Here is a 23,759-nt window from a genome sequence, read left to right on the forward strand (position 1 = left end):
CAGCAGCCACGGCTTTTTCAACAGGAACATACTGACTTCAGCTGAAACCACAAAAATGCACAGAAAAACATCCGAACGAGGCCGTCCTCCTACATCCATCCACAGCGGGCTGAGATGCTGCACCTATGGAGGTCACTAGTCCGGCATGGCGGCTTGTCTTTGGTCCTGCAGAGGCAGCCGTCCTGGACTGAGGAACAGACCCTTCTCCCTATTCTTCTTTCTGACTGCAGGGAAAACTGAACACGCCATCTTCACGAAATGTCACACACACGCCGCCAGCGTAAGCCTACAACCACAACCAAAGTTTTGTTGACCTTTGACCTCAGCAAGAAGCCACCATTTAAAAGAAAAACCCATAATAAATCAACTAAATCAACTCCTCGAGCATCACTGGGAAAAAATGTTGGAAATAAAGTTTTTAGAGTTTTAACGGCGTTAGCTTAGCGACATCACAACAGCAAAGTTTCTCTGTTTCTCACTCATTTTATTCCTGAATTTAGTGAAAACTGCATACATGAATTGTTGGCTCTAGCTCAACAAAACAATAACATACAACAATAAAAGATTAGGAATTTGGGCGTGTTGAAGAAAAAACCTCAGTTGCCAGAGAAAACCAAAAGTTTGCTTTTTCAGAAAAAAGGACATTGACCCGTTTGTCACCTCCAGTCGACCAAAAAACATACAATGGTTGCTATGGAGATAAAACCAACACAGAGGCAGCCATTTTTTTTCTCATGAATTTGTCCAGTGGAGCTCTGAACAGGGTGAGAGAAGGAGAGAGCGCGGGGCGTGTAGCCGCCGCTCAGTCAGCGAGAACGGGTCAAAAGGGTGACGATGGGACGGGTAGCGCCTGCGGGCCAAACGACGCCCATACAAAGATTACTAGAGAAGCACTGTTCACCTGTTTGTGTTATTCTGCTTGTCTAGACAAAGTTATAAGGAAAAAAAGATGAAGATGGTGCTTTTATTTTTAGGTAACACTTTCTTTGACAGTACAGTACTTACAGTGTACTTAAGTGGTATTTACATGGTACTTATTGTGTAATTACTGGTACTTACAGGGTACTTAGATGGTACTTTTTGTGTCTGATCAGTACTTACATGGTACTTGCTGTGTATTTATGTGGTACTATTTGGTTCATACTTATGTGCTACATACTGGGTATTTATAATATACTCACTGGGTATTCATATGTTGTGTATTCATGATCCTTTTGAGTTTATGTTTCACTTTTTCAATTACCGATACGAAGCCCATCGAGACGACTGTTGTGAATTTGGGCTACAAATAAAATTGAATTGAATTAAATTAATAGAGACAAAAATACAATAGATTTGACTACAATTATTGTTGAAATGACTGAGGTGAGGATCTGGGGCCATTTCCTGTTTTCACCGTGGGTGACAAACTCATGAATTATGCAAAGGAGTGTGAATCATTCCTGGAACAACACAAAACTCTGGAAGAAAAGATTAATAATATGAAAAAAATAATCTATTCTTTGGAATGCTCCTTTTTACTGTTTTATACTTAAAACAAATTTCATTGTGATGACACTTTGAACTCTGCAGGATAGTTGTTTTCACTGCTGTCTTGTACGACTGGGTAGCTCGGTTGGTAAGGTGAAAGATTACCATGCAGGAAACCAGGGTTTGATTCATGAACAATGTACGAGAAGGTAATACGTGAACATACCCAGCATTTACTACTGAAAGTACCAAGTAATAGAGTGGAAATAGGGATGACTTTCTTTTACAGTCCAGTTTCATTGTACTTAAAGGGTAGTTTCTGTGGTAAATTCATGGTAAATACCATGAAACATATATAACATATACGTTATATAACATATATACTTTATTTGTACTTACCTTTTTTTTTTTTTTTTTTTTTTTTTTTTTTTTTAACTTGTCCTGTCCAACAGCTAGGCAAACAGATTAGAGCTGAGGGCCTCTTGTGTTGGACATATTTTATTTTAACAAGAGGGGTTATTCATCTTCAGACAAACCAAAGGTATGTCTGAATAAACCCCTTTTGTAATTGAGGCCAAAATTTATTAATTTCAATCATGTTTGAAAATCTTTGGTGTTGGACCGGACGGAAAAGGAAAGAGGGGAAGAAGAGAGAGGGACGTTAGAGAGAGGGGGGGTAGGAGGGTGATAATAGGAGGGGAAGGGGGGTAAGACCATGAAGCAGCATAGAGCAGACAGGTTTACTGGTTGTTTATCGTTACGGTACGGTTCAAATGTAGTACAAAAAGGGCGGGGCCTGTTCACACACACTCAAATATTATCAACACACCTGCTAGCCGCAAAAATGTCCACATGTCAACATGCACACAAAACAGATAGTGTTCACGAACGCATACCTATGCCTTTAAACCAACTAGTGTGAAATCTTTCATTCATTCAATCATGCAAACTATTAGTGCAAAGGTGAGCTAACACCTGTGCTCAGGTGAGTGTTTATGTTCTTCTAAAATGGATGGTGGAATGTGAAAAGAAGGAGGAGGAGCGCCCAGCCACCCCCACACCCATACCCCCGCCGCAGCAGCAGCGGCAGCCGGAATTCCCCCAACGCCACACGGGTACAGGCAGGGAACAACCGCCCCCCGGGCGACCAAGACCGCCACCCAGGCCAGGGCCAGCCGGACCGCCGCGAGGCCCCCAGAGCCAGAGAGCAGGGAGGCGCAGAGGGAAAGAGAGCGCCGCCCCAGCCCAGCCAGGAAAGCAGCCCCCCGCCGCGCCGGAAGAGCCCAACGCAGGGCCCCACCGGAGAGGGACGCCCACAGCCCCAGACGAGCACCCCACCACCACCCAGGAGTTCCGGGCATCCCCCCGCCCCGACCCCAGGTACGAGCCAGGACCCCCCAAGGGAGACCCGCTCCGCACTCCAGGCAGCCACCCACCCGGCCCACGGTTGGTCCAGGTAGGAGCAAGGCAGGGGCCCGCCGCCCCCGCCCAGGAGGGGGGAACCCCGGGGAAAAAAGGGCGGCCCACAAGGGATGTTATAAATATGGCCCGACTAGGCTCGGCCATGTTGGAAGTTTGGCGGGGCCCAGCGCCCAGGGGCAAGGACCAGGACCCACCCCCCAGGGACACGAACACCCCCGGCTCAGGTGTAATATGAACCCCCCCACCGCGCGGAGAGAGCACCGCCGGGCCCAGGGAGCCGGCACCCAAGGGACACGGCCGCCATCGCCAAGGGGCCCGCACCCCCCACCAGGGAAGGGGTAGGGGACAGATGGACCCAGGTCCCACCTTCCTTGTAAAATGTGTGTGCGTGTATGGGTGTTTGAGAGGGTGTTTGTGTGCATGTGTGTGTGTTTATGTTTGAATGTATATATTGAAGGGGGAGGGGTGTGTGTACTAAGGGGGGTGCAGTTAAAATTGGCGAGTAGGGCACTAAGGGGACATCTCCTGATTACTCACAGTGATGTCCCCTCACCCTCCACACCAAGGGGCCCTAAATGTCTAAGGTGCGGTTAAAATTGGCGGGTAGGGTGCCAGGAGGACATCTGCTGCTTGCTTGCAGTGATGTCCAAGCACCCCCCCTACCAAGGACCCTACATGTCTAAGGTGCAAATAAAACCGAAAGAGGGGGGGCCCACTCCATACGGCAACCATAGGAGGGGGGCCACTCCCAAGTAGCCCCCCCCCAAGGCGTATCGCAGGCTAGACCCCCCACCCCCTCACCCTAATATGAGGTTATATAAGGAAGGGGGTAAGTTGGGGACAGCTGGTAGACTGTCCCCCGGTGGTCAAACAGCCGTCCCCCAGCCCACCCCCAGCAAAGGGGCCAGGGCCACCCAGCCCAGGGGCCCACCCCCGGAGGCGCCGACACCCCAGGCCCGGCACCACCCACCCCACACAGAGAGAGAGGAGCCAGAAAGCGTCGCCCCCCCCCGGAGCAAGCCCAGGCCCCCACCCCCAGACGCCGGCCCTAGAAGAGCTCTGGTCAGGCCTCGACGGGACCGAGGAGGCCAACCGGCCGAGGCAACCACTGATTGCCTCAGCGGAGACCCCGACCCGCTAGCCCCCCCGACCCGTACTAATAATGGGCCCCCCCTCCCCCCCAGAACGCCCCCCCCCCACAGGACAGGGCCGACAAGCCCCCCACCCCACCCCACCCCAGACCTTACCTTGTTCTTACATGTGGTAAGTACCACAAAAGACACCTTTGCACAACATGTAAATACCCAGTAAGTATATCATAAATACCCAGTATGTACCACATAAGTATGAAGCAAATAGTACCACATAAATAAACAGCAAGTACCATGTAAGTACCCAGTAAGTCCCATTGAAAAATTACCATGTAAATACCCTGTGGGTACCCAGTAGTTACACAATAAGCACCACCTAAGTACACTGTAAGTACAGTACTGTACTGTGTTACAGAGTTTCATTCTTATTGCTGCCTTTAGTAGAAACAAATCTATCCGCCTCCAGGAGTTTTAGAGCTATTCTTTTGACCCGGCAGACAAACCAACAGCGTTCTTTGTCCCAAATGGCAAATGACGGCGTTTTTAAGGTGCTGGAGACAAAAACAAAGAAAACTTCAGACACGATGGAACTGAAGAAGGAAGAAACATCAAAAGTTTGAGAAAATACTGAAGAAAATGAGCTCAAAACTTTTTCCACAACTCTTGCAGAGCATGCTAGGGTGCCACGCAACAATACCGAACCCAATTAAAAAACTATCCCCAAAGGCCAACATACACAATCCCCAACCATTATGAATAACACTGTTGATCTGACAACGGTATGTGTGTACCCTTGATCACTTCAATTGGGCCTTTAAACGACTCTCTAATGTGAAATCATCAACCTTCAAACATTGCATTAACAAAGAAATGAAGGGTTTCCATCTCCCAGATGTGGTTTCATCGGAACAGGAGGCTGTGCTGCAGACACGGGACGTTTCACTGCCCCTCCACTTCAGACACGAGGCTACCAGCTCAGAGCTCTAAGCACATCCAGATGCTAAGAACCAAACTGAAAACTTACTGACACAAACCTTTCATTTTCCTACAGTTACTCATTTTATTCTGTTTTCTGTTGGTCCTCAGTTCCAATGAGAAAAAAGCCCAAAGCAGACGACCTTTTCAGTCGCCGTTCTTGGATTTTGGTTTGAAATTAATCTGTTTGACTTTGAGGCTGCATGGTGACTCACTAAAAACATGACTAGAGTTACCTCTTTTATGCGTTTCTATGGTTGACCTGAGCTTTAGCACCACTTTGACGGCAGCCGGACATAAATCCAGCGGTTCTCATTTAACCATGGGGGTGCACACCTCTAATGTGGAGGGAAAAGACTGGTGCGGCAGCGTTATTGGGTAAAAAGTATTTGAAGAAGCCGTTTCTGGGAAAAACAGTGTGATGCCGAGGCATTAAACAAGATGCAACTGCCCATTTGTGAGGCAGCGCTGTGCCCAACCAAAGGATGCCTCTGAAAGCGGCGTGACGCAGACGGCAGTTAAAGCTCCGACAGAACCGGAGGATCCAATTATCCTGTTTTCCAAAACAGACCTGAACACATCAAGTCCCTGAAGTGAAATCTGGGGAAAGGTTAATGAGTGATGGCTGTTAGATTCACCAAAATGTGGGTTTTTGAAAGGCAGGCGTAAAAAAAAAAAAAAAGAAGAGGACCTTCCCTTTGATCACCAACAAAACAAACCAAAACAGGAGGTTCAGTAAAAACCACAGTTACCATTAGGCCTGCAAAATAAATCACAAACGTTATCGCAATATCAAGCTGTGCAATATAGATATCGCAGAAGATAAAGTGATAAATAAATAATGTGCTAAAAAAATCTCATGGCAGCTTGAAGTATTTAAGGAATCAAATCCATTTGACCTTTTTATGTTAGATGTTCATCTCCTACCTAGATGTTGGTCATTTGGAATGTCATTTTTAAACTGTTGCAGTGAATTGGAAATGATGTTTTTGGTTGTTTTGCGATGCGTTCATATACCGCAAGTTATATCGCCATCGCAATAATAATCAGTTGTTAGTGCCTCTTTGTAAATAATCATAAAAACATAAACACGGTGGTGCAGTGGTTAGCACTCTTGCCTCACAGCAAGAAGGCCCCAGGTTCAAGTCCCGGCTGGGGGCCCTGAACCAGAACACCAGTGGGGGGGGGCTTTCTGCATGTTCTCCCTGTGCATGTGGGGGTTTTCTCCGGAGACTCCGGCTTCCTCCATCTGTCTAAAAACATGCTTCATAGGTTCATTGGTCACGGTAAGTTGTCCCTAGGTGTGAATGTGAGAGACTGGCGACCTGTCCCCTGCCATCGCCCCCAAGTGGCCGGGATAGGCTCCCGTGACCCCGAAAGGGAGCAAACGATTTGAAGAAGAGAGAGGGGGATGCTCAGGATGGTTGTGGGCCAAACAGCACCAGAACCAACAGAGGGGGAGGCTGGACGCCGGTGTGTTGAATGAACGGCTTCAGAGACCCGAGTTTGGTCAGACCGTTTTCCACTGACGAATGCGTGAAGTCATAAACAGATGGAGTCTATGATTTTATCAGAGTAAAACATATTAGCGTCTGCTCCAGAATGAGCGTGAAGGCAGCCCAGCATCTTATAAAAAAGACAAATGGCTTGTTACTCCCATGTGTGTCTTACAAATCAAACAAATACAGGAAACCAAAAACACATGGGAACATTTAAAGATGGCTGCAGAAAATACTGCTAAGAATACAAAGAAATTGTGAAGTGCTGAGCAATTCTAGAAAGTGTCCAGCAGAGACAAAAGAAGGCCTGTGCATCCAAATAATTCCTGCCAAATCTAGCAAATCAAAGCCATGAACGACTGTTACGCAATTGTTTGAAACTTGAAAAACAGTCATTTTAACAGTGTTTTCTAAGCCTGCGGCTCCCAAGATGCAGAGATGATGAATATGAATGCAGAACTTAAGCTTTTCCTCATTTGTTTATCGGACCAAGTGAAGAACATCTGCCAAACGTTTGGAGAAAAGGAGCTCTTTCCACAAACAAGGCCATTCTGGTGGCTTGTGGTTATGTAATTTTACACCAGATAAGAGCTTAAAGATTTCCCTTTGGTTCCTGTTTTAACATCCAATCAGTTGCTAGGGAACACCCACAACAATGCTGAGCTTTTGATGGAAATGAATTTGACAGTAATTACATTCAAGTCCCACTCCGATCGTCTTCAGATCTGTTTTCAAAGTGTTGTCAGTGGTTTTTTTCACGATGATGATGCTGTTTTGAGCCAAAATCCTAAAACCTGTGTCGTTTTCTAGGACATAGTTTCTGCAGAGCGGCAGGAGTTCATCAGAAATTCACCCCTTGAGTTGTGGGTGGGACCTTCGTCCATCTGTTTACCTTCTCTCCCGCTAGCTTACAGCCCCCCACACCCCCTACCTAACATTAGTGGTTGTATTTATTTATTTATTAGATACAGGAACAGCGCATATTAATAAACCTGCCTGTGAATATGCCAGAGTTACCAAAAGGGCCATGTTGATGCTAAAGTCACCCTAAAAGATCAAAATAACACACATGTGCATAACATTACGTACATATATCAAACCATACATTCAGTAAAATTAGCAGTTCAACTGAGCTTTCTAAAGGTCGGCTGAATAATTTCTGCTTTTTGGGCGTTTCCCGTGTGTGAACGCCCCTCTTTGACAGAGCAATGTGGAAAACACCTGAACATCTGCCAGAGAGGGCAGCAATAACTGAAATACACAACCTGCAGTTAGGGGGGACTCTACACTTTTCCTAACAAGAAACGAGGAGAAATGGGTTCGCCCCGAGGACGAAAGCAAAATCTGTCATTAAGGTGATCGCTTCAGTGCGGCAGGAGACCAGGAAACTACCAGCAGCTGTTCTTTAGAACCAGCTCCCTGCAGAACTCCACATGAACATTCAGACGGTCGGCCTCCTGACTCCAGCTCCTTTTCCCGACTCCTCATGGAGTCACGACGGCCTGGAAACGTTAAACACCTGACAAAGCAGAGGGAGGCGTGGCCTAAACCTTTCCTGAGTGAGTGCATGGCAGATTAAGGATGACGTAGTGAGGGGAAAATGATCTCCGCCCACACGCTTGGAGAGGGTCAGCGCCGTGAACAGGGTGCACCAGTGAAAAGGGGGGAGGATCCACATGCAGGATACTTAAGACCCTCAGACGGAGGAGGACTTCTCAGAGGAACCAGGACAGAGCTTGTCAAAAGGAGAACTTCACAGCAGCTGGCCAACACTTCTGTCTCTTCTAGACTTGGATAGTTAGAACAACTGAAAGCTATCCTCTAAAATGACCAAAAGAAATGTGAGCTTCGTGGTTTGGGGGGTTGCTCTGCTCCTGTTAGCAGAGACATGGGCCCAGAGTCCCAGGAAGAAGCTGACACCTCCCAAGCCTCCCAAAGGTCAGTGCTGCGATGAGGTGCGCTCGCTGAAAGTTCAGGTGGCCAATCTCACCAGCATCCTGGAAGAGCTGAGCCGCAAGCAGGAAACAGACCTGCGGAATGTGGTGAGGCAGATAATGGACCTGGACCAGCAGAACCGGCAACAAGAAGCTCGGGTCACAGAGGCGGAGAGCAGGTACTCTGAGATCAACAACCGCGTGGAGATCATGCAGCTGCAGAATCTGCAGTCCGTCACCCAGACCTCTTCAGGTGAGTGTTGGCAGCTGGAAAAACCAGCTCAGAACTTATTTGCATATGAAACATTAGAAAGATCAAGGGATCACTTTTGCTTCTTAAATGATCATTCAAAAGAGTTTTTAGTTCATTTTATCCAGTCAGGTTAGTTCAGTGGACTAGTCGGCCGTGGAGACGATGGTGATTACAGTCTGCTGAAGGCTGTGAGAAGCATTCATTTGGAGCCAGAGTCCGGCCATTAAACGCTCCACCAAAGTCCTTTTTCATCTGCTCGACCCCAACAATCAGCACGGGCTGCTGCGGCGGCGGCTAAACGACTTAAAGCTCAACCCCGTGGCTTTAAGAAATCTGCATTTATGGGTGAAGATCCAGAGAACAATTGACCTTTTCAAACATCACTAGATCGCAGATGGAAAGGACAGGAAGAGGGTCAAAGGTTAAGGAAGGGGGCAGATTTCCACAGCCCGTCTGGAGTTTAGTGACCCATCGTGACCTGACAAAACCGCTGATGGGATTCACACCCTGTGACCGGGGTAAAGAAATGAACCGTGCAGACACTTATATTTGCTGGGTTCTGCTAAGACGTCTTTCACGAGAACTTCTGTGTCAAGTTTACATCTGCAAAGTGAATCAGACATTCAGAAAGAAGCTTTTCACAGCAGACATCCACAGAAACTACTCATAAAACTGCATATGGGTTTCTGAAAAAACATAATCCAATATTCATTTTTATTTTCCCCAGATGCCATATACGACTGTGCGTCCCTCTCCAGCAGGAACTATAAGATCTCTGGCGTGTACAAGCTGCCGAAAGATGAGCTTCTGGGCACACCAGAGCTCAGCGTAAGTCAACCTCGTAACCAAGCGAACGTGATTCCTTTGTTTGGTAGAGCTTCCTGTTTCCCTTCGATAAAAGGCGTCTGTCCCTTCAGGTCTTTTGTGACATGGAGACAAATGGAGGTGGCTGGACCCTGATCCAGCGGCGCAAAATTGGACTGCTGTCCTTCAACCGGGACTGGAAGAATTACAAAAGTGGATTTGGATCCATTCGAGGAGACTTCTGGCTGGGCAATGACCACATCGTGCGGCTCACGAGGCAGCCCACGGTGCTCAGGATTGAGATGGAGGTGAGTGTTGGAGCTACGGGCTTCAGCTGGAACACCAGCCGTTTCAAAGCCACAAAACATGAACATTTATTTTAAGAAGGACAACGTTAATGCACGTTACTTCACCCGAACCGTCTATAAAACACCTTTACATGTGTTCATGGAGGACTGGGAGGGACAGACGCGTTATGCCGAGTACAGCCTCTTCAACATGGCCAACGAGCTCAACAGCTACAAGCTCTTCATCGCCAACTACAGCGGAAACGCTGGAGACTCCCTACGCTACCACAACACCACCAACTTCAGCACCATCAACAGGGACAACGACAAATGTGTGGACGACTGTGCAGCCCTGCGCAAAGGTGAAGCCCCACAAAAGCCCCGCCCACATATTCAAACCAACTACACATGTTCCACGTTGGCAGTAAATCTCTTCCCTCTTTCCAGGTGGTTACTGGTACAACTGCTGCACCGACTCCAACCTGAACGGTATGTTTTACCGCTATGGCGAGCACACAAAGAAAACAGATGGGATCACTTGGTACGCCTGGCACGGCCCCAACTACTCCCTGAAGAAAGTGGAGATGAAGATCCGGCCGGCGAGCTTCCATCCATAGAGCGGAGCGTTCTGGTACATCCAACTTCTAAATGTAGAGGAATCTCACTAATGCCTGCTCCACGGTTCGTCTTTAGCACCAAAGGTGCTGATTACGACTGGCGGGTTAAACATTGATGAATGTGCTGAGCTTTTGCAGTGTTTGTAAATTGTAGTTCATTTTGTGTATTTATCAGTAAAGAATTTTTATTTTTTAGAGCTTTAATAGATCATTTTTTTCATTAAAGATGTCCTTCATAGACTACTGGATTTAGATTCTTCTGGATGGACTTTAACAGAGCTGATGAGGTCCGTCAGGTTTCATTCAACTACAAATGATTAAAACTGATAAAAACTCAAAGAAAATCTTCAGTTGAAACGGCCAAACACTGAGGCATTTAACATCACTTACAAGTACAAGGTTTGTTTATGAGGGGAGAAGATGACATTTATGATGAAAATGTGTAATTTGTAAAATGTGTACAGCTCTTAATATGTTAAATAAAGCTATTTTTTACATCATCTATCCTTTTTCAAACAGGATTCATTGCTGCAAAAATTAACAAGGTGTTGTGGCAAAAACTTTAAACGTAAAGACTCAGGTCATCTCCTAAAACGGAGACAACAGGCCCCCATGCAGCAACGTCAACTGACTGAGGGCCACACAGGGTCCAGTCCCAGGTAGGATTGTGCCGATGGACGATATCATCGTCCATCGTGATGGGTGACTGACATCCCGATGGAGAGACCACCATCGTGATGCCACGCCCCCGCCACGTTGCGTGTCGACACCATAAGCCGCGGTTACATGTACAAAATATCTTGATGGGATCAATGGTCAGATTAGAATCCAACCGTGTACATGGGCCCAGAAAAATGTTTTTAGAATATAAAAACGTTCACTAAGGTCACACTTTCCGTCGGAATAAATCATTCGCACATGCGCAGTAGGGTTTGAAAAAACGGAAGGATATAAACTCCGCCGAGCGGCTTTTTTTTTTTCAAACTTTATTGAATGTAACAATTCAATACAAAACATTGTTAAACAGCGCCGAGCGGCTATATATATTGACATGTCAGCTCGGTAAAATACGAGATGATCTTCTAAACGTGCTTTTAATGTTACGGTTATTATGAAACACCTGTTCGCTCATCATTTGAATTTTATCCGTGTGGTCAGTGCTTTTTCTGAACGAAGCCAGGATTAGCAGTATGCTAACACGGGCTAACAACATTAGCTTTGGGTGGTGCTGCTTGCTGGCTGCACGTAAACATGTAAGAATAACATCAGCCTTTATTTAGTCGGGACACGACTGGAAACACAAATCCGCGTGATTGTTTGAATGTTTTCTAAGGACTGAGCGACATTTCTGCTTTGATGCTCAAACCGCTGTGTGTGCAGACGGTCCGAGCTGTGCACAGACACACACTTTTAGACCCGGTTGTGAGTTCGGTTGCTTGTACCCCTAGAGCTGCGGGACGGATCGCAATCTTAAATCTCCCACAGATACCGCTCATGTACACACCCCCCCCCCCCCCCTTCCCATCAAACACAAAGCTGTAAGTCCGCGCTCCCCCGGAAGTGCGGGAGCGGACTACTTCTTTTCTATTTTGTTTGTTACTTTTTTTGTTAAAGTCACTTCCCTCAGTTTATACTGGATCATCGCGGATGAGTCATTAGTTGGGAAATAAAATGAAAAAGGCAAATAAAAACGAATAGCAGTTATATAAGAACGAAAAATGTAAAAATACCCCCCCGACGATGTCATCGTCCATCCCGATGGTTGACAGCAAACATCGTCAACGGCCAATTTAAGGGACATCGCCCAACCCTAGTCCCAGGTATCGTCAAAGCCGCTTTATCCACCATGACAAAGGTGGATAAAGGTGGAAAGATTTCATGTAATCCATGGACACCAGTGAAGATCACAAATCATTGAAGAAAAAAGGTTCAGAGCTCTGTCTAGTGGGTCTAGATGACCCAACTCCAAACACAAACGTACCTTGAATAGCACAGGGGGTATGGGAGAGCTGGACTGAACACGTGTGGCGTCATCCATAGAAACCAGCTCCAACCCAACAAAGTCAAGACAGTTGCCATTTTCTCGCCGTATGGATGCTGCCATGTTGGAGCCGGACATCGTCAGTAAGCAGCGATTGGTCTGAGTCACTTTCTATGGAAACCACTCTGGCCAATCAGGAGTCCACTTGTTGGAACCCCTTGAAACCAGGCTACACCAAATCTGCCAATCAAAAGCTTTGAACGAAGGAAGTCTGGCTGCCGTCAGCCTCGTGTCTTCACAACCAGAGCAGTCAGATCCATCAATGTTTTGGTGCGTTCAGAAAGGTCAAGCCCCCCCAGACACAGAATTTTGACCTTTACTGTAGAACGACCACAACAACAACCAACCAGGATATGGTGGCGAGACTTTGCCCACTGCACGTCACAAAACCTGACACCGTTTTCCAGGGAACACCAAGTTAGGTCAGCTGACCTCACTACGTAATATCAACCCATGAAATGACTAACCACATACTGAAAGCAACAGATCCCCTAAAGTTTAGGTAAACACCAACATCTTTAGACGTAAATATATTCTTCAGGAACATTTTAGAAAACACGGATTCCATTAGGAAAAGTTTAGGAGTTAGAAATAATGAAAAATAAAGTCATTTTGCCAACACATTTAATCCAAAGCAGGCCTCCACACAGAGCAGAGCAGAGCAGAGCGGAGCGTCTTCTGATGCTTCAGCCTTTGCACCGCTTTCCGTACGGAGGCCTGAATCTTTTATGGGAAGCCCGGCAGAGGTGAGAACCAGATGGGGATAACGGCAGAGCGTTGGCTCCCATCGTTCATCATCATCATCAAGGCCCCCGAGAAATTGAAAACAGGCCGCACCGAAAACACAAGGCCAGACGCTCGCAGATGAAAAGAAGGCACGGCTCCAATTAGATGGCTGGAAAACACATTTCTCTGTGCCATGCCAAACGTCCACGAGAGAAAAAGAAAATGGGAAGGAAAAGATGACCGGATGTATCACAGGGCGGTAGGGCAGGAGGAAGTGCACTGTCACATTCCTCAGGCTTTATTTGGAGTTTACGGTTGTTCTTCAGCAAAGAGCTTCTGTGTTTCTACCTGAAGCAGAAGCAAAACTACACTGCAGACCATCTGATACCTGCAGGTTTTAGACATTTAAGATGTTTGAGCAGGTTTGTAGTTGGTCCAACTTCTCTTTGCTCTACAGCTTTCCAAGATTTTCTTAAATCAGCACAGAGGAGAATTTTTTAGTCCCATTAGGAGCTAGAAGTAAGGAAACGGTTATTAAAAAGGGTCAAAATTATTTTAATCCAGACTCTTGACATCATAAAAATGGGATTTAAGACTCAAAAAATCTCAGATTTCAATGTAATTTTCAGTTCAATCTCGTTTAAAGTTTAGACTGGCATTCATGGTCATTATTTTGGAAACAAAAATGTAGATTTATGTTCTAAGAAATGACATTTTCAGATTGTATGACTAAGCATTATGGTATAGAAAATATGACTAAGCATATTTTATGACTGAGCATTTATTATGATGCATGTTTGTTCACATTTTATTCTAAAATTAGTCATTTCCACTTCTTACACTCGTTTTTTGTCACTATAACATAAATAATTAAGTTAATAAAACTCAAGATATACAAACTATTTGTTCAGAACTAGCAAAAAAAAATACATATTAATAGGCAACTTAACATTCACTTTGAAGTCGGTTTTTGTGTGCTTATTACTTTAAATGTTTGTGTTGAATTCCATTAATATCGTATACGTTGATACGATCAACTGTCCATCACTTTCTAATGATTTCCTTCTTGAATGAGTGAACTTCTCCTGGTTTTAGGCTGCGTCTTTTTGCAGTGTCGTTTTGAACAAACTCGTCTGGAACATCCAGGAGCACATTTCCCGCTTCAGGCGTTCAAACTTCATTTGTGTTCATAAAGCAGCTGAAATTACGATCCAATAGAGCATGAGTTCTGGTGCTGAAGGGAAAGCCGTCAGAGGAACCACTGCAAACACCAGAACCTGGATCCTTGAGGACTGTCCAGCTGCTTCAGGAACCACTACAGCATTTCTACTTATTCTTCTTCTCATTAGGTTTTTGGGATCAGAGGAGCTTCTACCTGATCAGAGACTCCAGGATGAGAGGAGAAGGGCCTTTCTGGAACTCCAGCTCTTTGTAATGAAGGGCCTTGGCATAGGCGCGACATTTGGCGGCTCTCTCCCCGAGCAGCACAATGCCGTTATCGTCTCTCAGAGGCAGAGGGCCCTGAAAGAGCAAGATGACAGAAGAATGAGCCGTTTTATCAGGTTGAACTGCAAATTCTGATTCAAGTTGTCTTCAAATTACAATAAAATGGATATGACGGCTTCAACGTTGTTAAAAGGCTAAATAACAGAGATGCTGGAGCTGCCGATGGCTTCGACTTGTGTGGTCAAACAAGGAAGTTTCCATCTGGAAATGTTTGCGGCAACAAAGTGCTTAAAGCTTCTTGCTTTACGATCTTCTCTCCTGTCCTTTGAAAAGTTAAGATGCATGAAGAACTGCAGCACGAGGAGTCCTGCTGTTGTTCCGATGGCTTTGGTTTGCACTCAGGACGGCGTGCGACGCGCCGCTCGTGCTCTAGCAAAGTGGAAGGCGGTAACTCGATCTGAGCTGCGGTGCTGGAAGTTCAGCGAATGAGCTGTCGGTTATGAGCTCCTCACATCTGGAAAAGCCCTCAGCTCCCCTGGAAAAGGCATGAGTGCAGTGTTCACGCACACCTTTGTGTTTGTGGTCCGTAGTTGTGTTGATGTAGAAAATACTGTGGAGGAAATAAGAGTGTGATCCTTTGTTGGTTTTGCAGATTTGCCTGCTGGCAGTCTGTCATCCTGAAGGTTGGTTCATTTGAACAGTGACACAGAGAATCCCAAAGGAAATCAAAAATCCACTTTAAGGATTTAGAAACATTTATTCTCAGTTCACTGAGGGAAGTAAGTATTTAGAACCCTCTTGGTGGACTTTGTGTTAAAACCTTTACTATCAGGCACAGGAGTCAGAGGTTCCCTGTAGTAGATGAGCAGGTTTCTGCCTCTCTTCTAAATCCTTCAGATTTGCTGGCTGTTGCTAGGCAGCTCTGAGCCTCAGCTCTCTCCGTGGGTTCTCACCTTGTCACTGTGCTCCATGAACTCCGCCAGGTTCAGCAGCGTTTGTGTGACCTCGGCGATGTCTTGCGAGGTGAGAGCCAGCTCGATGCTGCGGATGAGCTCGTCCTGCTGGTCCTCGCTCAGCTCGGACCAACACGACAGAAACGCCGCGTTGAACAGGTCTCTGTGGAGCCCAGAAAACCAGGAGAAACCAGGGTTGGTTGCCACAGCTCTGCTCTGAGGAATTCTGCTTCCTAACGTTCATGATTTAAGCAAAGGGTTAATGGCCGACGGCTAACTTTGTACGTTAATTTCTGATAATGCACATTTCGAAGGCCTTTAACCTGCTTATACCACGGTCACTTACAAAAGAAATAAATATACAACCAGTTTTTAGTCCTTTACTCTTATTTTTTGTTTTTGTTTGGATCACTTTTTTCACTAAAAGCAGACTTTGGTGAATCCTTGATTCTGATTGGCTGCTGGGTGTGCATTACAAAGTGATAACGCACAGTGATAACCACACACCTAAAAAAGTAGTTCCGGTCACGTAGCTTAAATGTTCTGTATCACTGTGCCGGCTTCTTTAAAACAAACTTTTTCTTCATCATCTGGACAAAAACAAGCAGTCAGAGGAGAACTTTCTCTCTGATCTGATGCTTTATTTCAGTGTTTTTTCAACCTTTTTTGAGCCACGGCACACTTTATCCCTGACAAAAATCCTGCAGAACACCAGCATCCCAAAATTAAAAAAAAAAGAGGAGAAACTCAGTCTGTATTGATCTACAGTCCCTCCACAATATCACATCCATTTTTGTGATAATTGGGGCAGAAAAAACTGGACGTTGCAGCTGTTTTTTCTAAAAGATGTAACAAATGTTAAGTTATATAATTTAAATAACAGTTTGATTCGTGTTTGTTGCGTTTCCAAGACGTCAAAGCAAGACTTGTGCGCTGAGACGCTGTCACTTTAACCCAATGCATCATGGGAGATGTAGTGGCAGACAGACCAGACCAGACTTCTCTTGTTCCACGGTCTGACACCGGATTCTGTGGAAAGCTACACCTCTAAAGACGAGCTTTAGCTGGTATTTTTGTTGGAACTGAGAGACTTTACGAGCAGAATCGGAACAAGGAAGTGAAGATTTTAACAATTCTGATTGGTCAGACTGATGACGTGTGATTAAGCCTCCATGAATGATTGGTGGAGACAGTTAAAGGGGCGGGACTTTTCAGAAAACACCTGAAGCTGCAGCTAAATCACGGTACCGTCATTCTGATCAAAATATCTTTAATAGAATCAAATAAATACAAAGAAAAAAGTATTTTATGATCTTTCATATTCCTAACTACTCAGTGTTTTATCAGGGCTTGTTTGGATGAACACAGAGCTGATATCCTGGAGATGGGAAATGTTTTTAGATCAGTGAATGATTAATGAAGGCAATTTCCCACGGCACACCTGACCATCTCCACTTTTTGTGAAAAAAGCGATACAAACCAACAAAAATAAGCATAAAGGACTAAAAAGTGGTTTAATATTTATCTCTTTTGCTTCGCGGAAGCAACTGGTTCAGGCTTCCATGTCGTGCGTCAATTTCTGAAAATGTACACTTTGTCTGCCATTAAACCTTAATACACACCCAGCAGCCAATCAGAGTGCAGAACTCACCACGCTATGAACTCATTTGAAACCTGTTTACACGTGTAAATCACTTCTGCTTGGTGCACTAATAAAAGACGATTGTTTATTTTTAAGATGCAGTTTAACTGCAGGTCAAAGTTCAAACATCAGACGGCCCTTCCATACCTGGCAAGTGGGATGTAGGTCTGCGCCAGTGACCAGCACGACCGCAGGGCTGGAGAAGACGACTCTTTGAGCAGAACCACGCTCAGGCGCCTCAGCCACTCCAGCCAGTCGTCTTTGGACACCTTCCTCGCGGCACCCCAGGCCTGCGCGGGGGAAGACGAGATCTTTTACAGACGGCTGTGGGAACTGTGGGAGCAACACGTTCTCCAGACACCGACATCACAGATGGTCTTTGCTCAGGCGTTTCGTTTCAACACAACTCATCCAATCTGTGGAAATACGATGAGGACTGTTGGTTCAGACCTCAGATTCCGATGCTTTAACTCTGTGTCCCATCTGCTCTCCTTCTGCCATTCTGCTTATGTGAAAAAGCTTTACTCCAATCTGCATCGATCACTTGATTCGTAAGCAAAGCTGGGATTTAAATGTGGCTTCAGACCCGTTTACTGGAAACGGCGGCTACACCTGCAGCTCTGCCAGCAAACAAACCGAGTGTCTGCCATCTTTCACCACCAAAGCGTAAATAATGAGAGAACGCCAGTTCCTGCGTCTGACCTTCTGAAGTGCCGTGGTGCTGACGTGCAGCTTCTTCATGGGGCCCGGCTCCACCGGCCCGCTGACCAGAGCGTCACCTTTGTTGCCGCGGAGCTGGCGATGGGAGAAGATTAGAGGGTCCTCCTCCTCCTCTGCCAGAGTGTAGCCCTACGGTGACCACAGGAGCGCAAACGCCGCACAAGCATCAGCACACATGGTAGAGTCATCACACATCACAGCCAGAGCAGACCAGCGTTTCCGGCTGAGGTCGTCAAATCAACAAAAATCCATCTATCGCTTCGTCTACGGCGCCCTAACGTGACGGCGGCCGAGGCAAAAACTAAGAACAAAAGGCAATTAAAGGATAAAAGGATTAAATAGGAAAGTAGTTCAATGTAAAAGTATATAACAGAGTAAAATAAGAACGGTTAAAAACAGACTAAAACACTCCAGCCGAGCGGAGGCGCCTGCTGCCAAAAGTCTAGCAATAAAAAGGAGTTCAAGACGTTTTTTAAAGTCCCACTCCGATCATCTGATTTATTTTGCAAAGCGTCCCCAGTAGTTTTTTCATTGTGCTGATGATGATGATGCCGCTTTTAACCAAAAACCTGCGTCGCCTTCTAGGACATAGTTTCTGCAGAGCAGCAGGAGTTCATCAGAAATTCATCTCTGAGTTTGTGACGGGACTGTTGGCACGGGGTAACCCCGCCGTCTGTTGAGAGTTTTGTGTTTACACTCTCTCCAGCTAGCCTACAGCCCCCCCACCCCCACCCCCCCACCTAACATTACCACTGGACAGCTGTCCAGTTTGATCCAGATTCCACCTCAGCCAGGAAAACACAGACGCTTATGGATCCCTTTGTCTGACAGTGGATGGTCAGAAAGGGGCGGAGCTGGGAGCTTGTGGCTCCGCCCATTGCATTTTCTAAGTCACACATACGATCTTTTTCACACTGCATGTTTTTATCTGCTCCAGATTCACGACGATTTGAATAAAGAAAAAAATTTATGCAATTTATGCAAAAAGACTAAATGCAATTTAGTCTTTTATCCTCCATAACCACAAGAACGTGTTAAAAACAACATTTTCATTAAAGATGGGCAGTCAGGATCTCTGCTGAACTTCCCAGACATCAATACCTCCAGGAGAAGCTGACAGGGAAGATCTCTTCTTTAGATTAAGACATTCATGGTCAAATCCCGAGGAGAAGTTTACGTCCTGATATTTGGACCTCCGGGAACCGGAGACAAATCCCCCAAATTCAGTCCCAATAACTCTGAGTACATTTCCAGAAAGCAGAAGAACTTACTTTCACAATGCGGCATATGAGAATGTCGTAGCGCTGGTGATTGATCCTGTGCTTCAGCATCACTTTGTTCACCATGGGGATAAATATCTGGTACTGAAAATAAGCAGAAAGAGAGGCCATGTAAACAAAGACTACACATGCTTGATGCGGTGGGCCCAGCTACAGTTTTTTCCTTTCTCCATAAAGTAAATAGAGGGCCATGCGGCACTAACATGCAACCTCCATGAGTGACGGATCAAAAGCCTTTCCTGTGGCTTTGCTGCCAGTCATGACTGGAAGGAGGCCTGGTGGTTCTGAGGTTAGACCTCAGGACAATAAAAAGAGTGAAGAGGAGAAGGGTCTTGAGAGCCCAGGGTACATGTGTCCTCATCCACTCTCATAAACAACACCCCCTGCTGGCAAACAGTCTGTGACATCATTAGTCTGGCAGGAAGTAGCAGAGACTGAGGAGGGTTACGGAAACCTGGTTCATGTCTGGCCAACAGAGTAGAGGCCGGCCTACAGAATAACAGCACACTCCAGGGACCAATGTGCCTACCTTCTTTCCCAACTGGAAAACCAGTGAGGACAGGGTGTCCATGGAGGTGGACCGTAACTCAGGAGTGCTGTCAAGCGCCCTAACGATGGGGTGAATGATGCGAGAAGCGTAGTCTGTGAAGTCCAGGGACTCCGTCAGCCTGTCGAGGGTCTCCAAGGCAACCCTGAACCACACAAGAAAACAGGAAACCGATCCGGTTCACATGAAAACGTGCTCACAAACAGAGCTATCTGAGGCGCTTTAGCGCCGCTCTCTACATGAAAGAACAGGAACCACCAGGAAACGCCTGCTTTTAGCTCCGTATCATCCACACCTGGTTCTTCTCACGTCACAGTTTACTTTCATTTACAGCGTTCCCTCGTTTTAGCAGGCATACGTCCTAAAAATGACCCGCGACCGATGAATCTGTGAAGCAGCATAGATGTTTAACTCAACGCTGCACACTTTCTACACTCTTCTCAGGCAGACCTCAACATTTTCCACACTTTTCTCTTTTGGTTAAAGACTCTCAAAGTTCAAACCTTCATGGAAAAAACCGTCCAGAAACATAGATCTGATCATGATCGAAGATTTAGCCAATGACACGGATTGATTGACAAAGTCTACAGCCAATCAGGACACAGAACGCAATGCAAAATTAAAAAACAATAATAAAAGGATCCAACATTTTCCAGAATAAAAGTCTGTGAAAGAGCGAGACGGTGAAAGGTGGACCGCGATACAGCGAGGGAACACGGCATTCCTATGGAGCTGTATTTATGCCGCCGCGTTGCACACAAAACTCTTCAGGTTGCAAATAAAAATATTAAATATTTGCTGTCAAATTATTTTTCTTTGCTTTCAATTTTTCTTTTCCGTTTGATGGCAGCTTTGTCAGCTAAACAAACTTATGAGAGCAAAATCAAAGATAGGAAAACAGCGAGATGAGTCACAACGCATGAGAAAACATTTGTGTTGCAAACGGAAACATTTTATTTGAAAGCAAATATTTAATATTTTCATTTGCCACTACAACGTGAGATGTCACTCCATATGGGATGAAAGTCAGAACTCACTTGCGGGCCTGCAGGGGAACGTCGGGGGCATCAAATAGTTTGACAATGGGGGGCAGCAGCAGGTGAAGGTAGTCGTCCAGGTTAGCACCAAACAGCTGGATGGCATTTAGCAGCTGCAAGAACAACATGGATGAAGACTCCAAACCCCCCCCCCCCCCACACACACACACACCCCTCACCCGCCCCCCCCCCACGAGGAGTCAAAGGAAGAGTTAATGACTCTAAAGTCATCCAAATCCTGTAAAAAGTTCAATATATGGTTTGAAATAAACTCTGGTTCATCTGGTAAAAGTGATATGAGAGGAGCAAAGGATCATGGGAAAACTTTCCAGAACAGTATAGGCCTTTTTGGTTCTACAGTAAAAATCCTTGTGTGAAGAATGCAGACACTCTGGGGTCTTAAAAGGATGACGTATGCTGCAGACAACCCCCCTCCCAGCATCTCTGCCCCCCCCAGCAGCCTATGTCTAAAGGGCACATGGCGAGACGGCAGGAAGCTGAAGTGAAGGCGTACGAGTATTTATGGATATGCTGTAGGATGGGGGGGGTGGGGGTGGGAGCTGAAAAAGATTTGAAAAAAATGGAAAAGTTTGTTTTCCTTTTCCTTTGGACCAGAACCTGACACCCCCTCTGCCGCCCCCGTGAATCCATGAACTGCAATTACAGACTCTGCAGACCAGACAGAACCAAACGGATTCCCACAAACTCCAGTAAAGCTGCAGTGCTGCAGGTCCATGGAGTTTTTACTGATGCACTAAAGCTGGGGGTTGGTGGGGGGGGGGGGGGGGTGACTGGCTCTGGTCAGAGCCTCAGTAAGTTGGCGGTAAACTGATCTGTGGTTCTGCAGGAGCATGGAGTGAAGGAGGACCATTTGAAACTGTTCTGGACGGAATCTGCAAAGACCTGTATTGACGTTTTGGAGGTTGAACCTCATGGATGCATCTTAGGACTGTTACGGGTCACATGCAGGCGGGAGGAAGGGCCCCCACAGGACTGCTGTGCATGCTGCAGGTCCCTGCTGGGGTCAGTTCCAACAGGGAGCTGCTCAGCAGGCATGTTAGTCTCGGTGACAGGAAGAAGGAGAACCGACCTACTAAGGCTCAGTGCATAGATCTATACACGGACAGATACCACAGTTGGAGAAAACCTCACAGGACCGTTAGAAAACACAGCTCAACAGCAGCAGCACAGAGCTCCAGCACGCGGAAACACCCACCTTGATGGTTACGCTGCGGCCGGTGCTGTTGTCGTGCATGAAAACGCGCAGCATGTGTGGGATGAGCTGAGGCAGGTAGAGCTTGAACTCTCCACCGAGCGCCACCACAATCTGCTCGATCAGGAGGATGATGGTGTTCTGCATGGGGTTGTTGGGAGTCCAGTACTCCTGCAGCACAGAAGCCCAGTTCTGGTGTCATTTGCTGTGTTCTTCAGTGTTGAATCACACAAACATTAGTTTAACATTAAATGCCAACAGCCTGTGATCTTTCTTCATTCCCCTGTCCCGTTTACAGCGGGAGACGGACCAGACCAGCATTTGGTAACAAACCTCACAAAGACAAAACACAACCCAACGCCAACGGCAACACAACCCGACACAAACACAACCCACACCCTTCCAGCCTGGATCCACACAACTGCAGGAGATCCTCACAAGATGCTGAGACGCTTCTGTGCAAACTTAAAGGCAGGATTGGATCCTTTCAGTTTATTTTTGTCTTGCTGTTGAGGATCTTGAACCCTGGGAACCTGCTGCTTCTTTTCTTGGTTCGATCACATTGACGCACAGCAATGCCTCAAAATAAACGCTTCAATAAAATCAACGTAAAGAGAATTTCGTACTTTGAAGTCTTTCTGTGTGTCTTAATACTTTAACATTTACATAGAACTTCAGTGATTTGTTGATTTGAAGCTATTTTCAGAGATAAAAATAAAGGAAAAAGACTATAGAACTATCAAATCCATTTAAGATGTTAATTTATAGATTGATTGGAGGGTAAAAAAATAAAGAATAAAGCCTTGGAGAGGTCTTCATAACAGATATTTGTCCATCAGGGTGACGTCAAAGAAATAGAGATACAAGAAGAAAAGTCAATTAGTCTGCATAATTGTGGGATAGATTAGATGTTGGAGCCAGACGTCGTCAGCAAGTAGTGATTGGTCTGAGTCGCTATGAGTCATCAATTCTATGGCCACCACTTCTGGCCAATCAGGAGTGAGCTTGTTGGAAGGCCACACCCCTACCACTTGAAGGTGGGCTACACAAAATCTGTCAAACGTTCGATAACTTAAACTACAGAAAAAATATTTATGAAAAAAAATGAGGATTATCAAGATGTTCAGAAAAGTTAGATCCAGAACGGTTCTTCTGACCATTTTGGCTTCTTGAAGCCACATCCTGTTTGGAACGCCAAGGGGGAGGGGCCTCTCAGTCCGGTTCTCACATACAGTCAGTGCTCCTTAACAGACGAACAGTGTGGAGTTTTTTCCAAGGGGGGGGGGGGGGGGGGGGTTTCGGCCAGGAGGAAGTTTGAGTCTTGGGTCAGTTTCTTTTGTCTTGGGTGATCATCCTGAAAGGTGAAGCAGCGTCTTTTTTATGGGAACCATCGAGGAGCCCAAAGCTTCATTTGTGTTTGTTGAACCACAATAAGACCAATCAAGCGGTTAAGGTCCATCGCCCCCAAAACCACATCCGGCAAAAACGTGGCCTGAGAGCTGAAATGTAAGGCTGTGACAGAGGAATTTCTGCACTGAAGTGCAGGAATGACCATAAGTAACTCACAGTTTGGCCCTCTGCTCTTTAAAAATGTAAGGCTAAAACTAATGTGCAGCTGAAACGACATCACTTCCTGTGAAGGTGGAGGCATAAAAGTCTGTCGCTCAGCCGATGAGCTTCTGCTGCGCGATCTGGCAAAGGGGTTTCGTGGACGACCAGAAGTCTCCAGCAGCCCCCAACTTCCTGCGTTTGCCGCCTGTGGCAGCAGACTTCAGAGTGGAAGTACATCTTGAAAAGCTATA

The 23,759-nt window shown here is 46.1% G+C and overlaps 2 protein-coding genes across 2 annotated transcripts in view; one reads left to right on the forward strand and one right to left on the reverse strand.

Annotated features, from left to right (window-relative positions):
• The window catches only part of mtor (mechanistic target of rapamycin kinase), a 62,172-nt gene that overhangs the window by 22,309 nt on the left and 16,104 nt on the right, over positions 1–23,759 (reverse strand). The window contains exons 21-28 of the mRNA XM_023956308.1: positions 21,961–22,128; positions 20,745–20,857; positions 19,690–19,852; positions 19,152–19,244; positions 17,863–18,009; positions 17,308–17,450; positions 15,519–15,681; positions 14,495–14,640 (exon numbers count right to left, since the gene is read on the reverse strand). Of these exons, the coding sequence (XP_023812076.1) occupies positions 14,495–14,640; positions 15,519–15,681; positions 17,308–17,450; positions 17,863–18,009; positions 19,152–19,244; positions 19,690–19,852; positions 20,745–20,857; positions 21,961–22,128 (1,136 nt within the window). The remainder of the gene's footprint in view (positions 1–14,494; positions 14,641–15,518; positions 15,682–17,307; positions 17,451–17,862; positions 18,010–19,151; positions 19,245–19,689; positions 19,853–20,744; positions 20,858–21,960; positions 22,129–23,759) is intronic.
• angptl7 (angiopoietin like 7) lies at positions 8,160–10,856 on the forward strand. Its single transcript, XM_004070229.4, has 5 exons — positions 8,160–8,644; positions 9,372–9,472; positions 9,562–9,756; positions 9,902–10,097; positions 10,183–10,856. Exons 1-5 carry the CDS (start codon positions 8,284–8,286, stop codon positions 10,350–10,352), a joined length of 1,023 nt encoding a protein of 340 aa, XP_004070277.1. The 5' UTR covers positions 8,160–8,283; the 3' UTR covers positions 10,353–10,856.

The sequence above is a fragment of the Oryzias latipes genome, chromosome 7 (genome assembly GCF_002234675.1).
Source record: "Oryzias latipes chromosome 7, ASM223467v1".
Lineage (NCBI taxonomy): Eukaryota > Metazoa > Chordata > Actinopteri > Beloniformes > Adrianichthyidae > Oryzias > Oryzias latipes.